At 42.0% G+C, this 20,125-nt stretch overlaps 1 protein-coding gene across 7 annotated transcripts in view; it reads right to left on the bottom strand.

Moving 5' to 3' along the window:
- Positions 1-20,125, bottom strand: part of LOC106612426 (rho guanine nucleotide exchange factor 12) — an 89,037-nt gene that overhangs the window by 48,175 nt on the left and 20,737 nt on the right. For 5 of the 7 annotated variants that reach the window (XM_045724341.2, XM_045724340.2, XM_045724345.2 and 2 more), the window contains exon 3: positions 2,616-2,636. The exons of the other annotated variants lie outside the window; for them this stretch is intronic. In XM_045724341.2, coding sequence (XP_045580297.1) covers positions 2,616-2,636 — 21 coding nt within the window. The remainder of the gene's footprint in view (positions 1-2,615; positions 2,637-20,125) is intronic. 7 annotated transcript variants of the gene reach the window in all.

Raw genomic sequence — 20,125 nt, 5'->3', positions numbered from 1 at the left:
CACATTCTTATTTTCAATGACGGCCAAGGAACGGTGGGTTAACTGCCTTGTTCAGGGGCAGAACGACAGTTTTTTACCTTGTCAGCTTGGGGATTCAATCTTGCAACCTTATGGTTAACTAGTCCAACGCTCTAACCACCTTCTTTACATTGCACTCCACGAGGAGCCTGCCTGTTACGCAAATGCAGTAAGAAGCCAAGGTAAGTTTAATGCTAGCTAGCAACTTATCTTATAAAAAACAATCAACCAATCATAATCACTAGTTAACTACACATGGTTGATGATATTACTAGTTTATCTAGCCTGTCCTGCGTTGCATATAATCGATGCGGTGCGCAATCGCAAAAAAGGACTGTCGTTGCTCCAACGTGTACCTAAAAACAATATACAAGTATAGATTTTTAAACCTGCATATTTAGTTAACATTGCCTGCTAATATGAATTTATTTTAACTAGGGAAAATGTGTCACCTCTGCAACAGAGTCAGGGTATATGCAGCAGTTTGGGCCGCCTGGCTTGTTGCGAACTGTGTGAATACTATTTCTTCCTAACAAAGACAGCCAACTTCGCCAAACGGGGGATGATTTAACAAAAGCGCATTTGCGAAAAAAGCACAATTGTTGCACGACTGTTCCTAACCATAAACATCAATGCCTTTCTTAAAATCAATACACAGAAGTATATATTTTTAAACCTGCATATTTAGCTAAAAGAAATCCAGGTTAGCAGGCAATATTAACCAGGTGAAATTGTGTCACTTCTCTTGCGTTCATTGCACGCAGAGTCAGGGTATATGCAACAGTTTGGGCCGCCTGGCTCGTTGCAAACTAATTTGCCAGAATTTTACGTAATTATGACATAACATTGAAGGTTGTGCAATGTAAAAGGAATATTTAGACTTAGGGATGCCACCCGTTAGATAAAATACAGAACGGTTCCGTATTTCACTGAAAAAAATAAAACATTTTGTTTTGGAGATGATAGTTCCCGGATTCGACCATATTAATGACCTAAGGCTCGTATTTCTGTGTTTATTATATTATAATTAAGTCGATTATTTGATAGAGCAGTCTGACTGAGCGGTGGTAGGCACCAGTAAGCTCGTAAGCATTCATTCAAACAGCACTTTCATGCGTTTTGCCAGCAGCTCTTCGCAATTCTTCAAGCATTGCGCTGTTTATGACTTCAAGCCTATCAACTCCCAAGATTAGGCTGGTGTAACCGATGTGAAATGGCTAGCTAGTTAGCCGGGTGCGCGCTAATAGCGTTTCAAACGTCACTTGCTCTGAGACTTGGAGTAGTTGTTCCCCTTGCTCTGCATGGGTAACGCTGCTTCGAGGGTGGCTATTGTCGATGTGTTCCTGGTTTGAGCCCAGGTAGGAGCGAGGAGAGGGACGGAAGCTATACTGTTACACTGGCAATACTAAAGTGCCTATAAGAACATCCAATAGGCAAAATGTATATGAAATACAAATCGTATAGAGAGAAATAGTCCTATAATTCCTATAATAACTACAACCTAAAACTTCTTACCTGGGAATATTGAAGACTCATGTTAAAAGGAACCACCAGCTTTCATATGTTCTCATGATCTGAGCAAGGAACTTAAACGTTAGCTTTTTTACATGGCACATATTGCACTTTTACTTTCTTCTCCAACACTTTGTTTTTGCATTATTTAAACCAAATTGAACATGTTTCATTATTTATTTGAGGCTAAATTGATAGTATTTATGTATTATATTAAGTTAAAATAAAGTGTTCATTCAGTATTGTTGTAATTGTCATTATTACAAATAAATAAAAATCGTCCGATTAATTGGTATCGGCTTTGTTTGGTCCTCCAATAAATCGGTATCGGCGTTAAAATCATAATCGGTTGACCTCTAACACCTGTCCTTTTCTATAGGAAACATAACATACATTTTCAATGTTGTGGAGTGCCACTAATAACTGCCATGCTGATGGGAATATCCACAAACCCACAACAAAGAAACTCAATTGTTCACTCAATAGCCACCCCATCACCAATGAGGTGAAGAGGACATCCTAGGAATCATGATAACTGTATTTGACAGATGGTCTGGGCTGGAGCGGCTGTGCTGCTGAGTAGGTCTGAGCTGGAGGAGCAAGTGAATGGGCTCTCGTCAGAGGAATGTTGTAAAGCCAGACCCCGGGTCCTGCATACATGTGGCTGTGAAAGGCCCGTTTTCTCTCCGGACTAGGCAGAGATGGGTCGTGCTAGAAGAGGCACCTCTTTGTCCCCCTCCCCTGTCTGAGTTTTAAGTGAGGAGGACCACTGTGTGTGTGTGTGTGTGTGTGTGTAGCAGGCAGGCTTCTCCTAAAGGCCGCTTAATTTCCTTAATCTGGCCTGTGTGTTCTGTTGGTGGTTTGGCCTACAACATTGCTTCTGTGTTGGGTAGAAACATCAGAAACACAGGTACAAAAGCAGCTGCCTGAGTCCCGTGTTGCTTAGTTGGTAGAGCATGGTGCTTGCAAAGCCAGGGTTGTGGGTTCAATTCCCACAGGGGACTCACTACTTACTGTAAGTCACTCTGGATAAGAGGGTTTTTTAAATTACTAAAATGTAAAATGTATGAAATTAGGTTTCTTACCTGTTTGCTTTATTGGGAAACCTGCAGGGTAAAAGAGGGGAGTGTCATAATCATCATAATCCGATTCGAGCAACGACGACATCAGCAGACAATTCAAACAAGTACTTTGCAAGGGGACTTGGGAGCAGGAAAAACAAGATGTCTACTGAAGCGAGACTCCCGAGACTGATGCTCGTAAACATCATAATCCTGATGAAACTACACCAGCTTTCTTCAGCACAGACAGTAGAAGCTCAAAAAGATTAAAGGCTTTGCCAGGTCAAATTCTCTTCTCCCCCCCCTTCTTGGAGCTTAACCAATTGTGTCCATTACAGTTCAAAAACAGACCACTGTCATGATCATAAAATCTGAGTCATGCTCTGCTCGGTCTGTTGACTGGGATGCAGACTGGCTGGCTGTAGTGCCTTGCAAGGATTAGTGTTCAGTAGTAGGGTATAGATACACTAAAATATATATAGAAAAACATTGATCGGAAGGGCTGAGACCATTCATCATCACAATGATTGACTTTAGAAAATAGAAGGAAAAAAAGCAGATTATATGCTGTTCATTTCAGCTCCATTACATCAATAAGGAAGCACATTCCAGGAGCTTGAGACTTCTCATGGGTAACCAACTGATGGAGGAAATGTCATTGATCTTTGCTGGCCAATGTGTGGATTAGCATTGGTAACTATGTACCAATGCTAACAATTTTAATGCTAAACTTTTAGAACCCAAATGAATGAATAGGCTAGCCCATGAAGGATGAAAAAAAACAACAGGCCAGAGAACGGATGCATCCATATGATGTCGTTTTCCCCTCTTATTTTCCTTAAACAAGGGTACTGACCCAGACTTGGGGAAAAGCTAACCTCACCAGGCCCGAGGCTGAAAATAGGGACAGATTCCCAGAAACATTGAGCACTGCTGGCAGAGCTCCCGTTTCCTGAGTGATAAACGTATCACAACCGGCCGTGATTGGGAGTCCCATTGGGCGGCGCACAATTGGCCCAGCGTTGCCTGGGTTTGGCCGGTGTAGGCAGCAGTCATTATACATAAGAATTATCTTAACTGACTTGCCAAGTTAAATAAAAAGGTTTAATAACTAAAAAAGGTATTTTTTTTTGCCTGATTCCGTAACCCCCCCCCACTTTGTTTTCCCAGATTTCCCCCAGATTTTTCAGGTTTTCGCTCTCAATAGCACCAATTTTGATCATTTCAGTCCACAACAATGCTTAACAATGCTATCAGTAGATCCCTTTTGAGGTCTGGGAATTTTTTTTATTTAGCAGTGTTTTTCATAGCATATATGTGATGGTAGAGTTCGCAAAACAAATACCCACTGGATCGATGCAAATAATCATGATATCATTCTGCCAGGTCTAAGCATAGGCTACTTTGTAGTTAACATTTAACCCCTTCCAGCCGCCCATTAAAAAAAATCAGAAACATGTTTCTGATGGTTGTCACGTCAATATCTCTGCGCTACAATCACAAATTTTTTCATAAAACCCCTCTTGATATGTTACCATTTCTGCATTAATGAGATATATATCATTAATGTAGAAATGGTAACCTAATATATATATATATATATATGAATAAAAATGGTTCATTTGACGCTGCCACAGGAAGGCGCCCCTCCCCTACTCAATCTGACAGGTTATGACCAACTTTTGATGTTCATGTTTTCTTTGATAACTGTACAAAATAAAATGCATTTGTCATTAGGTATTTGAGCTAAAAACAAACTGGCCAGTGAATAGATTGTGTCCCTTGCTAGCCAGTCAAAAGAGGGGTGCTGTGAAGGAAAATTGAGTGAATAGCTATTACTTCACTAGCTAGTCATATCCCCTACTTAGATGAAAACACAGCTATATCTCATTAGTTTTCTGTTTATCTGTGATACAGTGCATTAGGAAAGTATTCTAACCCATTCCCTTTTTCCAAATTTTTCCCCCACATTTAGACTTACACACAATGACAAAGCAAAAACAGGTTTCAAAATGTGTGCAAATTTATTACAAATAAATGACAGAAATACCTTATTAAAATAAGTATTCAGACCCTTTGCTATGGGACTCGAAATTGAGCTCAGGTGCATCCTGTTTCCATTGATCATCCTTGAGATGTTTATACAACCTAACTGGAGTCCACCTGTGGAAATTTCATTTGATTGGACATGATTTGGAAAGGAACACACCCATCTATACGAGGTCCCACAGTTGACAGTGCATGTCAGACCAAAAACCAAGCCATGAGGTTGAAGGAATTGTCCGTAGCGCTCAAAGACAGGATTGTGTCGAGGCACAGATCTGGGGAAGGGTACCAAAACATTTCTGCAGCATTGAATGTCCCAAAGAACACAGTGGCCTCCATCATTCTTAAATGGAAGAAGTTTGGAACCACCAAGACTCTAGAGCTGGCCGCCAGGCCAAACTGAGGAATCGGGGAGGTCACTGATGGTCACTAACAGTGCTTCAGCGTTCCTCTGTGGAGATGGGAGAACCTTCCAGAAGGACAACCATCTCTGCAGCACCCCACCAATCAGGTCTTTATGGTAGAGTGGCCAGACGGAAACCACTCCTCAGTAAAAGGCACATGACAGCCCGCTTGGAGTTTGCCAAAAGGCACCTAAAGGACTCTCAAACCATAAGAAACATGATTCTCTGGTCTGATGAAACCAAAATTGAACTCTTTGGCCTGAATACCAAGCGTGACGGAGGAAACCTGGCACCGTCCCTACAGTGAAGCATTGGGGTGGCAGTATCATGCTGTGGGGATGCTTTTCAGCGGCAGGGACTGGGAGACTAGTCAGGATGGTCAAATGAATTACTTTTCAATACATTTTGTTGATTCCCTAAGTTCAAATTGTATTTATTTAAAAATGTTTTATTTAACGCTTATTTTACCAGGTAAGTTGACTGAGAACACATTCTAATTTACAGCAACAACCTGGAGAATAGTTAAGGGGGGAGGGGGATGAATGAGCCAATTGGAAGCTGGGGATGGTTAGGTGGCCATGATGCTATGAGGGCCAGATTGGGAATTTAGCAAGGACACCAGGGTTAACACCCCTACTCTTACGATAAATGCCATGGGATCTTTAGTGACCAAAGAGTCAGGACACCCGTTTAACATCCCATCCGAAAGATGGGTGATCTTTTTTCATTTTGAGATCAGAGGAAAGAGTGCCTCCTACTGGCCCTCCAATACCACTTCCAGCAGCATCTCGTCTCCAATCCAGGGACCAACTCCACTTAGCTTCAGTGGCAAGACAGCAGTGGGATGCAGGGTGGTATCTTGTTGAATTCCATTTTAATGTTCGGATTCCGTCCGTGTTTTCCCTATCGCAGATTTTATAGGGCTCTAGTTAAGATTTAGGGTGTTCCCCCAGTCTGAGGGTACAACGTATTCTGATGAATACGGGTCTCAGAAAGAATACACTGAAATCACGGTTTTCAAACAATGAAGCCTAAAAAAAAACTACTTAGGAATGACTTGGGTAAGCTGAATATAACTCAATATAATAATGAGGCTACCTCTTGACTAAACAAGTCTAGGCTGATTAAGTAGGCTAAATCATTGGTACTGTCTCATAAAAGGGGTGATGGGGTACAAATACATAAGGGTAAATACATTTTTAGATAATTGACGTTGAAGGTTAAATGCCAATTTTTATTAAGAAAAACATGCATTTTCAATCGATTATTAAATAGTTTGACAATCCTGTTTGTAAGCTTTTAAATAATATCAATCTCAACCGTTTATCTTTTCCAGTGATGAACACATGGATGTCTCATGGTATGGTAGGGTATGCAAACTAGCTGAACTTTAAGCACCTTTATTTCTCAAGTCCAAAAAGTCACATTCTGGGCATTTCGACAATGGAAAAATATGTATGGAAGGTCTCGTTCAAATCAAAATGGGGTGCCGTCAAAAAGTGATCCAATTCAAATTGATTTACGCATCAAGCTGACGACTGATGGTGAACTAGTAGGCTGAAGTTCCAAAGTTCCAGTTCCTCTCCATCAATACTAAAGTGAGACCAAATTTAGTATTGTGGTTTGTAAGAGTGAATGTCGACCGTATGGGACATCTGTCTCACCAACTAGCCATATTAAATCTCTTTTCTAGCGACACTGAATCCCATTCAGCGAGGCAATGACAAGCTGAATGGACCATTTATGAAATGTTCTCAGACTGTAATAAGTTCCAGAGACGGCTGCCTGCAACTCCCTCAAAATGCCAGAGGAGAAATGGAAAAGTAAGCACAAACAACCTCAATGAGGTTAAACCCAGGGACTTATAATCATAGCTTGACGATGTGTTGTTCTCTCCCTCAGTGAATCATAGGAGAAATGGAAAGAACACTAAGAGCATTCGCACTCAAAATGAAATGATTCATTATGGAAATCTGGTCGCCTATATGGTACCAATATCTGCTAACTTTGAAAACCAACATTCATCATCACTGAGCACAAGTATTTGCTAGAAGACTTCCTGAATGCTATATAAAGATATTGGGCTGTATTTCAAGAAAGCAAGGCTCTACAGTGCGACCATTTTATTCGTATATGCGGCAAAAGATTTAGCTGTGTGACCAGGAATTTTATATTTAGGAGCACCAGCGCATCCATAAAAAAATAAAAATGTATATATAAAAAAATTAAAATAATAATCACCCAGATGATAGATTACTTCAGTGTACCGCAGCCTCTGATTGCCATGGAGAATACACTGAGCGCAGATTAATGACAGTCATTACTACCAAGAAAATGTCTTGTTGTGTAAAATATTTGTAATTGTGCTCCTACATTTATTTTATTGTACTCCTACATTTTTCAACTTGGCCGCACATGTGTAAAAAAGTTCAGTGTTAGAGTCCTGGAAAGTATTCCAAAGACAAATGTCTTGTGAACTCATGGGCCTTCTGCCTGAATGTCCCTGGATGTTTTTGCCAGGCTTTTTTCTCACTGCAGTGTGAGGCCGGCGGGCAGAGTCTTCACAAAACACCCAGCTATAGATGCCCATACTGGGACTCGCATTGGAAGAAGAGGAGGCGAGGGCAAAGTGGGAGGAATTAGAGCGAGCAGCAGAGAACAGGGTGGGGAAATGGGAAAAGCTTTAAAGGCGGGCCAGGCTTGAATACTCAATTGAGGTTTTGTGTTTTCTTGGAAAACTGTGGTGGAATGGGCCAAGAGGGCCTGGATCAGGGACACCCCAAACTGAAGAGGACTTTTGACAAGAGAGGGGACGGAGGAATAGAAAACGGTGAACTGTGAGAGGAACTTCAATGCTGTTACCCTGGTTCAGAGGAAAAGGAAAACCTGGAGTTTTCGCTTTTCCCTTGATGTAGCTACTAGTAACTGTCAGAGAGGAAGAGGCAAAACGAGAGGTTTCAATCTGCCCAAAAGCTATACACTAAGTGAGGAATTTTTGTATGGAGGTCAATGAGTGTCAAAATTCTTTAAAAAAGTAGTTGATTTACAACGTCAGACTTATTTGATCTAATAGACATTTTGCAATGTTTAGGTTGTTATGAGTGCCATCTGAAAGTATTCAGAACCTTTTGCTTTTTCCACATTTTGTTAAGTTACAGCCTTAACACAGCCTCCACAAGCATTTGCTACACCTGCAATAACATCTGCTAAATCACATGTATGTGACCAATAAAAATAGATTTATTAAAACATTTATAAATTAAACAAAAAGTTTGGAACCACCAAGACTCATCCTAGAGCTGGCTGCCCGGCCAAACTGAGCAATCGGGGGAGAAGGGCCTTGGTCAGGGAGGTGACCAAGAACCCGATGGTCACTCTGACAGAGCTCAAGAGTTCCTCTATGGAGACCCGAGAACCTTCCGGAAGGACAACCATCTCTGCAACACTCCACGAATCAGGCCTTTATGGTAGAGCAGCCAGACGGAAGCCACTTCTCAATAAAAAAAAGGCACGACATCCTGTTTGGAGTTTGCCAAAAGGCCCCTAAAGAACTCAGACCCTGAGAAACAAGATTCTCTGGTCTGATGAAACCAAGATTGAACTCTTTGGCCTGAATGCCAAGTGTCACGTCTGGAGGAAACCTGGCACCATCACTAGAGAAGACAGTTAAAAAAAAAAAAATGGGTGGCAGCATCATGCTGTGGGGATGTTTTTCAGCGACAGGGACTGGGAGACTAGTCAGGATTGAGGGAAAGATGAACGGAGCAAAGTATAAAGAGATTCTTTATTGTTGAAAATCTGCTCCAGATCCTTCAGAACCTCAGACTGGGGAGAAGGTTCACCTTCCAACAGGACAACAACACTAAGCTCACAGCCAAGACAATGTACGGTGGCTAAGGGACAGGTCTCTGAATGTCCTTGAGTGGCCCAGCCAGAGCCCGGACTTGAACCCAATCTGAAAATAGCTGTGCAGCGACGCTCCCCATCCAACCTAACAGAGCTTGAGAGGATCTGCAGCGAAGAACGGTAGAAACTCCCCAAATACAGGTATGCCAAGCTTGTAGTGTCATACCCAAGAAGACTCAAGGCTGTAATCGCTGCTAAAGTTGCTTCAACATCGCACTGAGTATTATTATTATTTTTAATAAATTAGCAAAAATTTCTAAAAACCTCGTTTTGCTTTGTCATTATGGAGTATTGTGTGTAGATTGATGAGGATTTTGTTTTTTTAATACATTTTTAATCAAAGGCTGTAATGTAACAAAACATGGAAAAAGTCAAGGGGTAAGAATGTTTTCCGAATACACTGTAAGTGGACGCACGTGGCATTTCGGCAACTTACCCAAAACCAACTTTATATTTTAGCGCCTGTTGTCATAGAGATCGATAGATTGCTTCGACCATTAACCTGTTGGGTCTAGGGGGCAGCATTTGCATGTCTGGATAAAAAAAATGTACCCGATTTAATCTGGTTACTAATCCTACCCAGTAACTAGAATATGCATATACTTATTATATATGGATAGAAAACACTCTAAAGTTTCCAAAACTGTTTGAATGGTGTCTGTGAGTATAACAGAACTCATTTGGCAGGCAAAACCCTGAGACATTTTCTGACAGGAAGTGTTGTATTGATCTGACTGATGTGTTGTATTGACTTTAAACCTATCCCATTGAAAAACACAGGGGTTTAGGAATATTTTGGCACTTCCTATTGCTTCCACTAGATGTCACCAGCCTTTACAAAGTGTTTTGAGTCTTCTGGAGGGAGATCTGACCGAACAAGAGCCATGGAACGGTGATGTCCCATTAGACACCTGGCGCGCTACTTCATGTTGGGTACCCTCGTTCCAATACGTTATAAAAGAGTATGCATTCGTCCACCTTGAATATTATTCATGTTCTGGTTAAAAAAGGCCCTAATGATTTATGCTATACAACGTTTGACATGTTTGAACGAACGGAAATATATTTTTTCCCCTCGTTCATGACGAGAAGTCCGGCTGGCTTACATCATGTGCTAACGAGACGGAGATTTTTGGACATAAATGATGAGCTTTTTTGAACAAAACTACATTCGTTATGGACCTGTGATACCTGGAAGTGACATCTGATGAAGAGAATCAAAGGTAATGGATTATTTACATAGTATTTTCGATTTTAGATCTCCCCAACATGACGTCTAGTCTGTATCGCAACGCGTATTTTTCTGGGCGCAGTGCTCAGATTATTGCAAAGTGTGATTTCCCAGTAAGGTTATTTTTAAATCTGGCAAGTTGATTGCGTTCAAGAGATGTAAATCTATAATTCTTTAAATGACAATATAATATTTTAACAATGTTTTCTAATTTTAATTATTTAATTTGTGACGCTGACTTGACTGCCGGTTATTGGAGGGAAACGATTTCCTCAACATCAATGCCATAGTAAAACGCCGTTTTTGGATATAAATATGAACTTGATAGAACTAAAAATGCATGCATTGTCTAACATAATGTCCTAGGAGTGTCATCTGATGGAGATTGTAAAAGGTTAGTGCATCATTTTAGCTGGTTTTATGGTTTTGGTGACCCTGTCTTTGACTTGACAAAACATTACACACAACTCTTGTAAATGTACTGTCCTAACATACTCTAAATTTATGCTTTCGCCGTAAAACCTTTTTGAAATCGTAAAACGTGGTTAGATTAAGGAGATGTTTATCTTTCAAATGGTGTAACATAGTTGTATTTTTGAAAAATTTGAATTTTGACATTTATTTGGATTCAAATTTGCCGCTCTTGAAATGCACCTGCTGTTGATGGAGTGCACCACGGGTGGCACGCTAGCGTCCCACCTAGCCCCAAGAGGTTAAGGGCTTCCACCATTTTAAAGTAGTCATCTCAGTGGGGATTCCTATGAGTTGGGTGCAATCAGCCAATGAGGAAGAAAAATAATACTTTAAAATAAGTGCTTCAATGATGCTGCCCTAGCTGTCAGAGACTATAAAATGGTAGAGATACAAAGATAGGTTCTCTATTCATCTCTATGGCCTGTTCACACACATATCTGCCCACACATTGGCTAGAATGGTCCCACCTGATCTCGCATCCTCACGACTGCCTTCCATCTTTGAGGACATGTATTTTTCATTGTTAAGAGTGATCACTTGAATATCTTGTTAATATAAATTGAGCATCTTTGCTACAGTCTAACCAATAAACAACTATCAACTAAATGTAGTAATGGAGTTAAGCTAAAAACACAAAACATCTCCAGTTTTGAACCTTTCAGCGTATCACTAGGGGTGTAATGGTACAAGTAAATGTACCTAACCGTTTGGTACAGGAACCTCGGTTCGGTCAGCACTGTGCATCTGAATGAACACATAAAACTTGTGATGCACCGATATTACATTTTTGGCCGATACCGATATTAAATATTTTCCTTGCCCCAAAAAAACATACCGATAACCGATATAAAAAAAATTGCGGCCTTTTAAGCATTCTAGTACAGCTAAATAGTTAACACCACACACACACACACACACACACACACACACACACACACACACACACACACACACACACACACACACACAGCGGTCTAAGGCACGGCATCTAAGTGCAAGAGGCGTCACTACAGTCCCTGGTTAGAATCCAGGCAGCATCAAATCCGGCCGTGATTGGGAGTCACATAGGGCGGCACATAACTGGCCCAGCGTCGTCCGAGTTTGGCTGGGTAGGCCATCATTGTAAAGAAGAATTTGTTCTTAACCTCTCTAGGGTAGGGTGCAGTATTTTCACGTCCGGATAAAAAAAACGTACCCGATTTAATCCGGTTATTACTCCTGCCCAGAAACTAGAATAAGCATATAATTGTTTGATTTGGTTAGAAAACACTAAAGTTTCTAAAACTGTTTGAATGGTGTCTGTGAGTAAAACAGAACTCATATGGCAGGCCAAAACCTGAGAAGATTCTGTACAGGAAGTGCCCTCTCTGACCATTTCTTGGCCTTCTATAGCCTCTTTATCGAAAACAGAGGATCTCTGCTGTAACGTGACATTTTCTAAGGCTCCCATAGGCTCTCAGAAGGCACCAGAACGTTGAATGATGACTCTGCAGTCCCTGGCTGAAAAACAGTAGAAATTGAAGTAATAGCATTTTTAAGGTTTTAGAATATCGCGCCACTCGATTCCACTGGCTGTTGACTAGGTGGGACGATTTCGTCCCACATACCCGAGAGGTCAACCTCTATGGGCTAGGTGGGACGCTTGCCACCTACTCAATAGCCAGTGTAATCCTGTGGCGCGATATTCAAATACCTTAGAAATGCTATTACTTCAATTTCTCAAACATATGACTATTTTACACCATTTTAAAGACAAGACTCTCGTTAATCTAACCACACTGTCCGATTTCAAAAAGGCTTTACAACGAAAGCAAAACATTAGATTATGTCAGCAGAGTACCAAGCCAGAAATAATCAGACACCCATTTTTCAAGCTAGCATATAATGTCACATAAACCCAAACCACAGCTAAATGCAGCACTAACCTTTCATGATCTTCATCAGATGACACACCTAGGACATTATGTTATACAATACATGCATGTTTTGTTCAATCAAGTTCATATTTATATCAAAAACCAGCTTTTTACATTAGCATGTGACTAGCATGTGACTAGCATTCCCACCGAATACTTCCGTTGAATTGACTAAATTACTCACGATAAACATTCACAAAAAACATAATTCTCTTAAGAGTTATAGATACAGAACTCCTATATGCACTCGCTATGTCCGATTTTAAAATAGCTTTTCGGTGAAAGCACATTTTGCAATATTCTGAGTAGATAGCCCGGCATCACAGGGCTAGCTATTTAGACACCCAGCAAGTTTAGCACTCACCAAAGTCAGATTTACTATAAGAAAAATGTTATTACCTTTGGTGTTCTTCGTCAGAATGCACTCCCAGGACTTCTACTTCAATAACAAATGTTGGTTTGGTCCCAAATAATCCATAGTTATATCCAAATAGCGGCGTTTTGTTTGTGCGTTCAAGACACTATCCGAAGTGTAAATAAGGGTCACGCGCACGACGCATTTCGTGACAAAAAATGTCTAAATATTCCATTACCGTACTTCGAAGCATGTCAACCGCTGTTTAAAATCAATTTTTATGCCATTTTTCTCGTAAAAAAGCGATAATATTCCGACCGGGAGTGGTGGTTTTCGTTCAAAGAGAGAGAAAGTAAACATTGAGTCGACTCGGGCACGCGCGCCCCGTCCCATTGTCCTCAGATCGGCCACTTACAAAATAAGCTAATGTTTTTCAGCCATGGACTGCAAAGCCACGATTCAGCTTTCTGGCGCCTTCTGAGAGCCTATGGGAGCGTTAGAAAATGTCACATCATGCCAGAGATCCCCTGTTTTTGTTAGAGATGATCAATAAGGCCATGAAATGGTCAGAGAGAGCGCTTCCTGTTTGGAATCTTCTCAGGTTTTGGACTGCCAAATGAGTTCTGTTATACTCACAGACACCATTCAAACAGTTTTAGAAACTTTAGGGTGTTTTCTATCCAAATCAAACAATTATATGCATATTGTAGTTACTGTGCAGGAGTAGTAACCAGATTAAAATCGGGGACGTTATTTATCCGGCCGTGCAAATACTGCCCCCTATCCCCAACAGGTTAACTGACTTGCCTAGTTAAAATGTCACACACACATCAAAAACCTTTGTTGACATTTACGTATGTCCCCATTACCAGTAAAACATAATCAAAGGCCTATTTCTGTCACTTACCTGCTGTGCTGTTTTGTTGTTCATTTGTTCACTTGTTTCATTCTCAACCAGGATTTCTATGGACCGTTTGGGTCTTTGCTATGGAACGCCGTTTGGGTCTTTGCGTGTCAAAAAAGAAAACAACGACCAGTGGATAACACTATTTGACCTGTCAAATAAGCTTGTTGACCAATCAGGACCTGAATGACTTCACATCACATAATAATTTAACGCGCTCATAGTTACAGAGTTACCAACAAGATAGAACTGCCAAAGGGGGCGGAGTTGCAATCTACTGCAGAGATAGCCTGCAGAGATCTGTCTTACTATCCAGGTCTGTTCCCAAACAATTCGAGATTCTACTTTTAAAAATCCACCTTTCCAGAAACAAGTGTCTCACCGTTGCCACTTGCTATAGACCACCTTCTGCCCCCAGCTGTGCCCTGGACACCATATCTGAATTGATTGCCCACCATATATCTTCAGATCTCGTGCTGTTAGGTGACCCAAACTGGGATATGCTTAACACCCCAGCCATCCCACAATCTCACCCAAATGATCAATGAACCTACCAGGTACAACCCCAAATCCGTAAACACGGGCACCCTCAGATATCATCCTAACCAACCTGCCCTCCAAATACACCTCTGCTGTCTTCAACCAAGATCTCAGCGATCACTGCCTGAGTCCGTAATGGGTCTGTGGTCAAACGTCCACCCCTCATCACTGTCAAACGCTCCCTAAAACACTTCAGCGAGCAGGCCTTTCTAAAATCGACCTGGCCCGGGAATCCTGGAAGGATATTGACCTCATTCCGTCAGTAGAGGATGCCTGGTTATTCTTTTAAAGTGCTTTCCTCACCATCTTAAATAAGCATGCCCCATTCAAAATAAAAAATGACCCAGGAACAGATATAGCCCTTGGTTCACTCCAGACCTGACTGCCTTGACCAGCACAAAAACATCCAGTGGCGTACTGCATTAGCATCGAATAGCCCACACGATGTGCAACTTTCTCAAACACAAATTTGCATCCTGTAGCACAAACTCAAAAAAGTCCATGGAGAATAAGAGCATCTCCTCCCAGCTGCCCACTGCACTGAGGCTAGGAAACACTATCACCACCGATAAATTGAGAATTTCAATAAGCATTTTTCTACGGCTGGCCAAGCATTTTTCTACGGCTGGCCATGCTTTCCACCTGGCTACCCCTACCCCGGTCAACAGCCCTGCGACCCCCCACAGCAACTTGCCCAAGCCTCCCTAATTTCTCCTTCACCCAAATCCAGATAGCTGATGTTCTGAAAGAGCTGCAAAATCTGGACCCCTACAAATCAGCCGGGCTAGACAATCTGGACCCCCTCTTTCTAAAATTATCTGCCAAAATTGTTGCAACCCCTATTACTAGCCTGTTCAACCTCTTTCGTATCGTCTCCTTTAGATTGGAAAGCTGCCGTGGTCATCCCCCTCTTCAAAGGGGGAGACACTCTAGACCCAAACTGCTACAGACCTATATCTACCCTTACCCTGCCTTTAAGGTCTTCGAAAGCCAAGTTAACAAACAGATCACCGACCAATTCGAATCCCAACGTACCTTCTCCGCTATTCAATCTGGTTTCCGAGCTGGTCATGGGTGCACCTCAGCCACGCTCAAGGTCCTAAACGATATCATAACCGCCATCGATAGAGACAATACTGTGCAACTGTATTCATCGACCTGGCCAAGGCTTTCGACTGTCAATCACCACATTCTTATTTGCAGACTCAACAGCCTTGGTTTCTCAAATGACTGCCTCGCCTGGTTCACCAACTACTTCTCAGACAGAGTTCAGTGTGTCAAATCGGAGGGCCTGTTGTCCGGACCTCTGGCAGTCTCTATGGGGGTGCCACAGGGTTCAAACCTCGGGCCGACTCTTTTCTCTGTATACATCAATGATGTCGCTCTTGCTGCTGGTGATTCTCTGATCCATCTCTACGCAGACGACACCATTCTGTATACTTCTGGCCCCTCTTTGGACACTGTGTTAACTAACCTCCAGACGAGCTTCAATGCCATAGAACTCTCATTCCGTGGCCTCCAACTGCTCTTAAATGCAAGTAAAACTAAATGCATGCTCTTCAACCAATCGCTGCCCGCACCTGCCCGCCCATCTAGCATCACTACTCTAGACGGTTCTGACTTAGAATATGTGGACAACTACAAATACCTAGGTGTCTGGTTAGACTGTAAACTCTCCTTCCAGACTCACATTAAGCATCTCCAATCCAAAATTAAATCTAGAATCAGCTTCCTATTTTGCAAAAAAGCATCCTTCACTAATGCTGCCAAACATACCCTCGTAAAACTGACTATCCTACCGATCCTCGACTTCGATGGCATTTACAAAATAGCCTCTAACACTCTTCTCAGCAAACTGGATGTAGTCTATCACAGTGCCATCCGTTTTGTCACCAAAGCCCCATATACTACCCACCACTGCGACCTGTATGCTCTCGTTGGCTGGCCCTCGCTTCATACTCGTCGCCAAACCCACTGGCTCCAGGTCATCTTTAAGTCTTTGCTAGGTAAAGCCCCGCCTTATCTCAGCTCACTGGTCACCATAGCAGCACCCACCCGTAGCACTTGCTCCAGCAGGTATATTTCACTGGTCACCCCCAAAGCCAACTCCTCCTTTGGCCGCCTTTCCTTCCAGTTCTCTGCTGCCAATGACTGGAACGAACTGCAAACAACAACAATTTTTTTTTTAAATCACTGAAGCTGGAGACTCATATCTCCCTCACTATTATTAAGCACCAGCTGTCAGAGCAGCTCACAGATCACTGCACATAGCCGATCCATAATTTAGCCCAAACAACTACCTCTTCCCCAACTGTATTTATTTATTTTGCTCCTTTGCACCCCATTATTTCTATTTCTACTTTGCACTTTCTTCAACTACAAATCTACCATTCCAGTGTTTTACTTGCTATATTGTATTTACTTTGCCACCATGGCCTTTTTTTTGCCTTTACCTCCCTTATCTCACCTCATTTGCTCACATTGTATATAGCCTTATTTTTCTACTATATTATTGACTGTATGTTTGTTTATTCCATGTGTAACTCTGTGTTGTTGTTTGTGTTGCACTGCTTTGCTTCATCTTGACCAGGTCGCAGTTGTAAATGAGAACTTGTTCTCAACTAGCCTACCTGGTTAAAACATTTGAAATAAAAGTTACTACACATTGATTACACTCACTTGTATTTCATGTCACAACGATACGTATGCTATGATGCTGGTAAAGTTGTCTCACGCACCTACAGTGCTGGTCATAATAAAAAGCTAGCTCATGGATGCAAACTATGTTCTTCCTCAAAAACATAGCGAAACGACAATCTGTTTCAGTAGCTATAGTTAGCTAGCTAACTACATAGCTAGGTGTCATCTAGCCACAATAGTAGACTTTGCGATTAGCCTTCAAAATAAAAGTACTATTTTTATAAATTTGCATCACTGTCAACAACATACTGAAATTCTGAAGGCAAACCGCAAATTCCACTATCGTGCCAAATCCTTATTGTGGCTAGCTTCACAACACATAACCAAGTCCGGTCGAGCCTCAGTAGCCAGATGAAGGTAGCTGGCTGCTTATAACATTAGCTTTGGGCAAAAGGGTTAAGTAGCTGGCTAGCTATTTATTTTCATGAACTAAAGTTCAATTTCAATAGGCGAACAACAACACTTACAGGGAATCCTAAATTATTGCTAAGAATAATGAAAATGACTGCAGTTTCTACTGGTCATTGTTTTCAGGCTGGTTGTATTGGTGCTAGCTAGATACCAAGCTAAAGATATCTACCCCAGAAGTTGCGGTCGAACAAATTATGCTTTATTACCAACGCGGTATTGTAACCACATCGTTCGTGGCAGGTGTTTGCAGACTTTTTGTACAGCTTTGACAGTGCTACTGTATCTTTTTTGACACACAAAGACCCAAACGGCATTCCATAGTATGTATGTCTTGAAGCTAATAGCAGTGACGCTATTACTGTGTAACTCCAGTAGGGCAACATCTGGAAAAATAGCGCACTTGGTAGTGTGTACCGGTGCTCGACCAGTCGGCGAAAGCCAACATCACCCACAACAGAGAACGGTTGATTGTCAAGGGCAATGAATTCCATTATCTTGGCTTTAATGGATTTCGCTGAAATGTTCTTACTCTTTCAAATGACTGCTCGACTTGTTGACTGCTCGAGCCACACAGCAGACATTTTGGGCTAGGTTAGGAATGCTGTGTTGCACGTGTAGCGCAAAATTTTATGTGCCGTCATTATGGCATGTACCTACGTTATATAGGTATGCACGTCAGCTTTGACATCGGTTTTGCACATCGGTGTTAAACTAGACATCGATTCCGATATATCGTTCACCCCTACATAAAACAAATATTTTCACAAATATAAACACTAGGCATATAGGCAATGCCTACACTCTGTTGTATACCATTGCTTCTTGAGTAAATCTGAGCTGGGGAAAAGAAACATAGGCTATGCACATGTAATCAAAATTCTCATCTTAACTGGCACATTTCAAACCATACTTTTGTGAGGCGCAGCCGGGAACAAGTTCTGAACAATGGCGAGGTGGATCCTCCATAATTTAAATTTGGGAACATTGTTGAATCACAGTAGATTACAATGGCGATGTACAGAGAGTTTTGGATAAAACATGTTGCCACTGCTCAATGAGAATAGCCTATGCAGAGTCAAATCAAATCGTATTAGTCACATGTGCCGAATACAACAGTGAAATGCTTACTTACGAGCCCCTAACCAACAATGCAGTTAAAAAAAAATACGGATAAGAATTAGAAATGACAAGTAATTAAAGAGCAGCAGTAAAATAACAACAGCGAGACTATATACAGGGAGGTACCGGTACAGAGTCTATGTGCGGGGGCACTAGTTAGTTGAGGTAATATGTAATTAAAGTGACGATGCATACATGATAACAGAGAGTAGCAGTGGTGTAAAGGAGGGGCAATGCAAATAGTCAGGGTAGCCATTTGATTAGATGTTCAGGAGTCTTATTCCTTGGGAGTAGAAGCTGTTTAGAAGCCTCTTGGACCTAGACTTGGCGCTCCGGTACCGCTTGCCGTGCAGTAGCAGAGAGAACAGTTTATGACTCGGGTGTCTGGATTCTTTGACAATTCTTTGGGCCTTCCCCTGACACCGCCTAGTATAGAAGTCCTCGATGGCAGGAAGCTTGGCCCCAGTGATGTACTGGGGTGTTCGCACTACCCTCTGTAGTGCCTTGCGGTCGGAGGCTGTGCAGTTGCCGTAGCAGGCAGTGATGCAACCAGTCAGGATGCTCTCGATGGTGCAGCTGTAGAACCATTTGAGGATCTGAGGACCCATGCCAAATCTTTTCAGTCTCCTGAGTGGGAATAGGCTTTGTCGTGCCCTCTTCACAACTGTCTTGAGGGGCTTGGACCATGTAGGTTTGTTGTTGATGTGGACATCAACGAACTTGAAGCTCTCAACCTGCTCCACTACAGCCCCGTCAATGAGAATGAGGGCGTGCTCGGTCCTCTTTTTCCTGTAGTCCACAATCATCTACTTTGTCTTGATCTTGTTGAGGGAGAGGTTGTTGTCCTGGCACCATGTAGCTTGTTGTTGTTGGCCAATCACAAGTCATCAAAGCAGCACTACAGACAGAGCCTCCGTGTGGCAAAGCAAGTTAGGACATTATCTAAACAATGGAAAAGGGGATTAAAATTATGGAATTAAAAGCGCAATATGCACAACCGATATAGACGTCTTCAGCGCGGGCAAAAAAAAACAATTCTGCATACCGCCAGCTATAAAATCCCGGCAACCCCACCCCACCCCACTTCCCGCAGCTTTGCACAGGATGCTGCTTCCCTCACTCTGATCGGACCCGGTCTGGGGCCAACCAGGTCTATACGAAACTGGTCTAGTTGTCTGTTAGGAACATGTCTCTATATTTAAAAAAATATTTATGCATATCGGGTCCAGGTAGAAAAGCCCCAGGTCCATTTCGGAACAGGTCCGTGAAGACCTCTACTTGAGAGACCCAATATAACAATCCCTCTCACAACCGACAATGGCAGGAACATCATAAATGCTGTCACAGAAGCTGGACTTGGGCTAGGACTGGGCGGTATACCATATTTTATGATATACCGGTATTTATGCACAGACCTGTTTGGGTTTTCACTTTACCTTCTATATCAGTATTTGAATGTTTGGTTTGTTAAATGTGATACGCAATGTGTAACGTCCATCTTTATAGTTTACTTGGCTACTTGAGTCAT

This window comes from Salmo salar, chromosome 09, assembly GCF_965601325.2.
Source record: "Salmo salar chromosome 09, fSalSal1, whole genome shotgun sequence".
Taxonomy (NCBI): Eukaryota; Metazoa; Chordata; class Actinopteri; order Salmoniformes; family Salmonidae; genus Salmo; species Salmo salar.
This window is presented reverse-complemented; position numbering and strand designations above follow the sequence as displayed.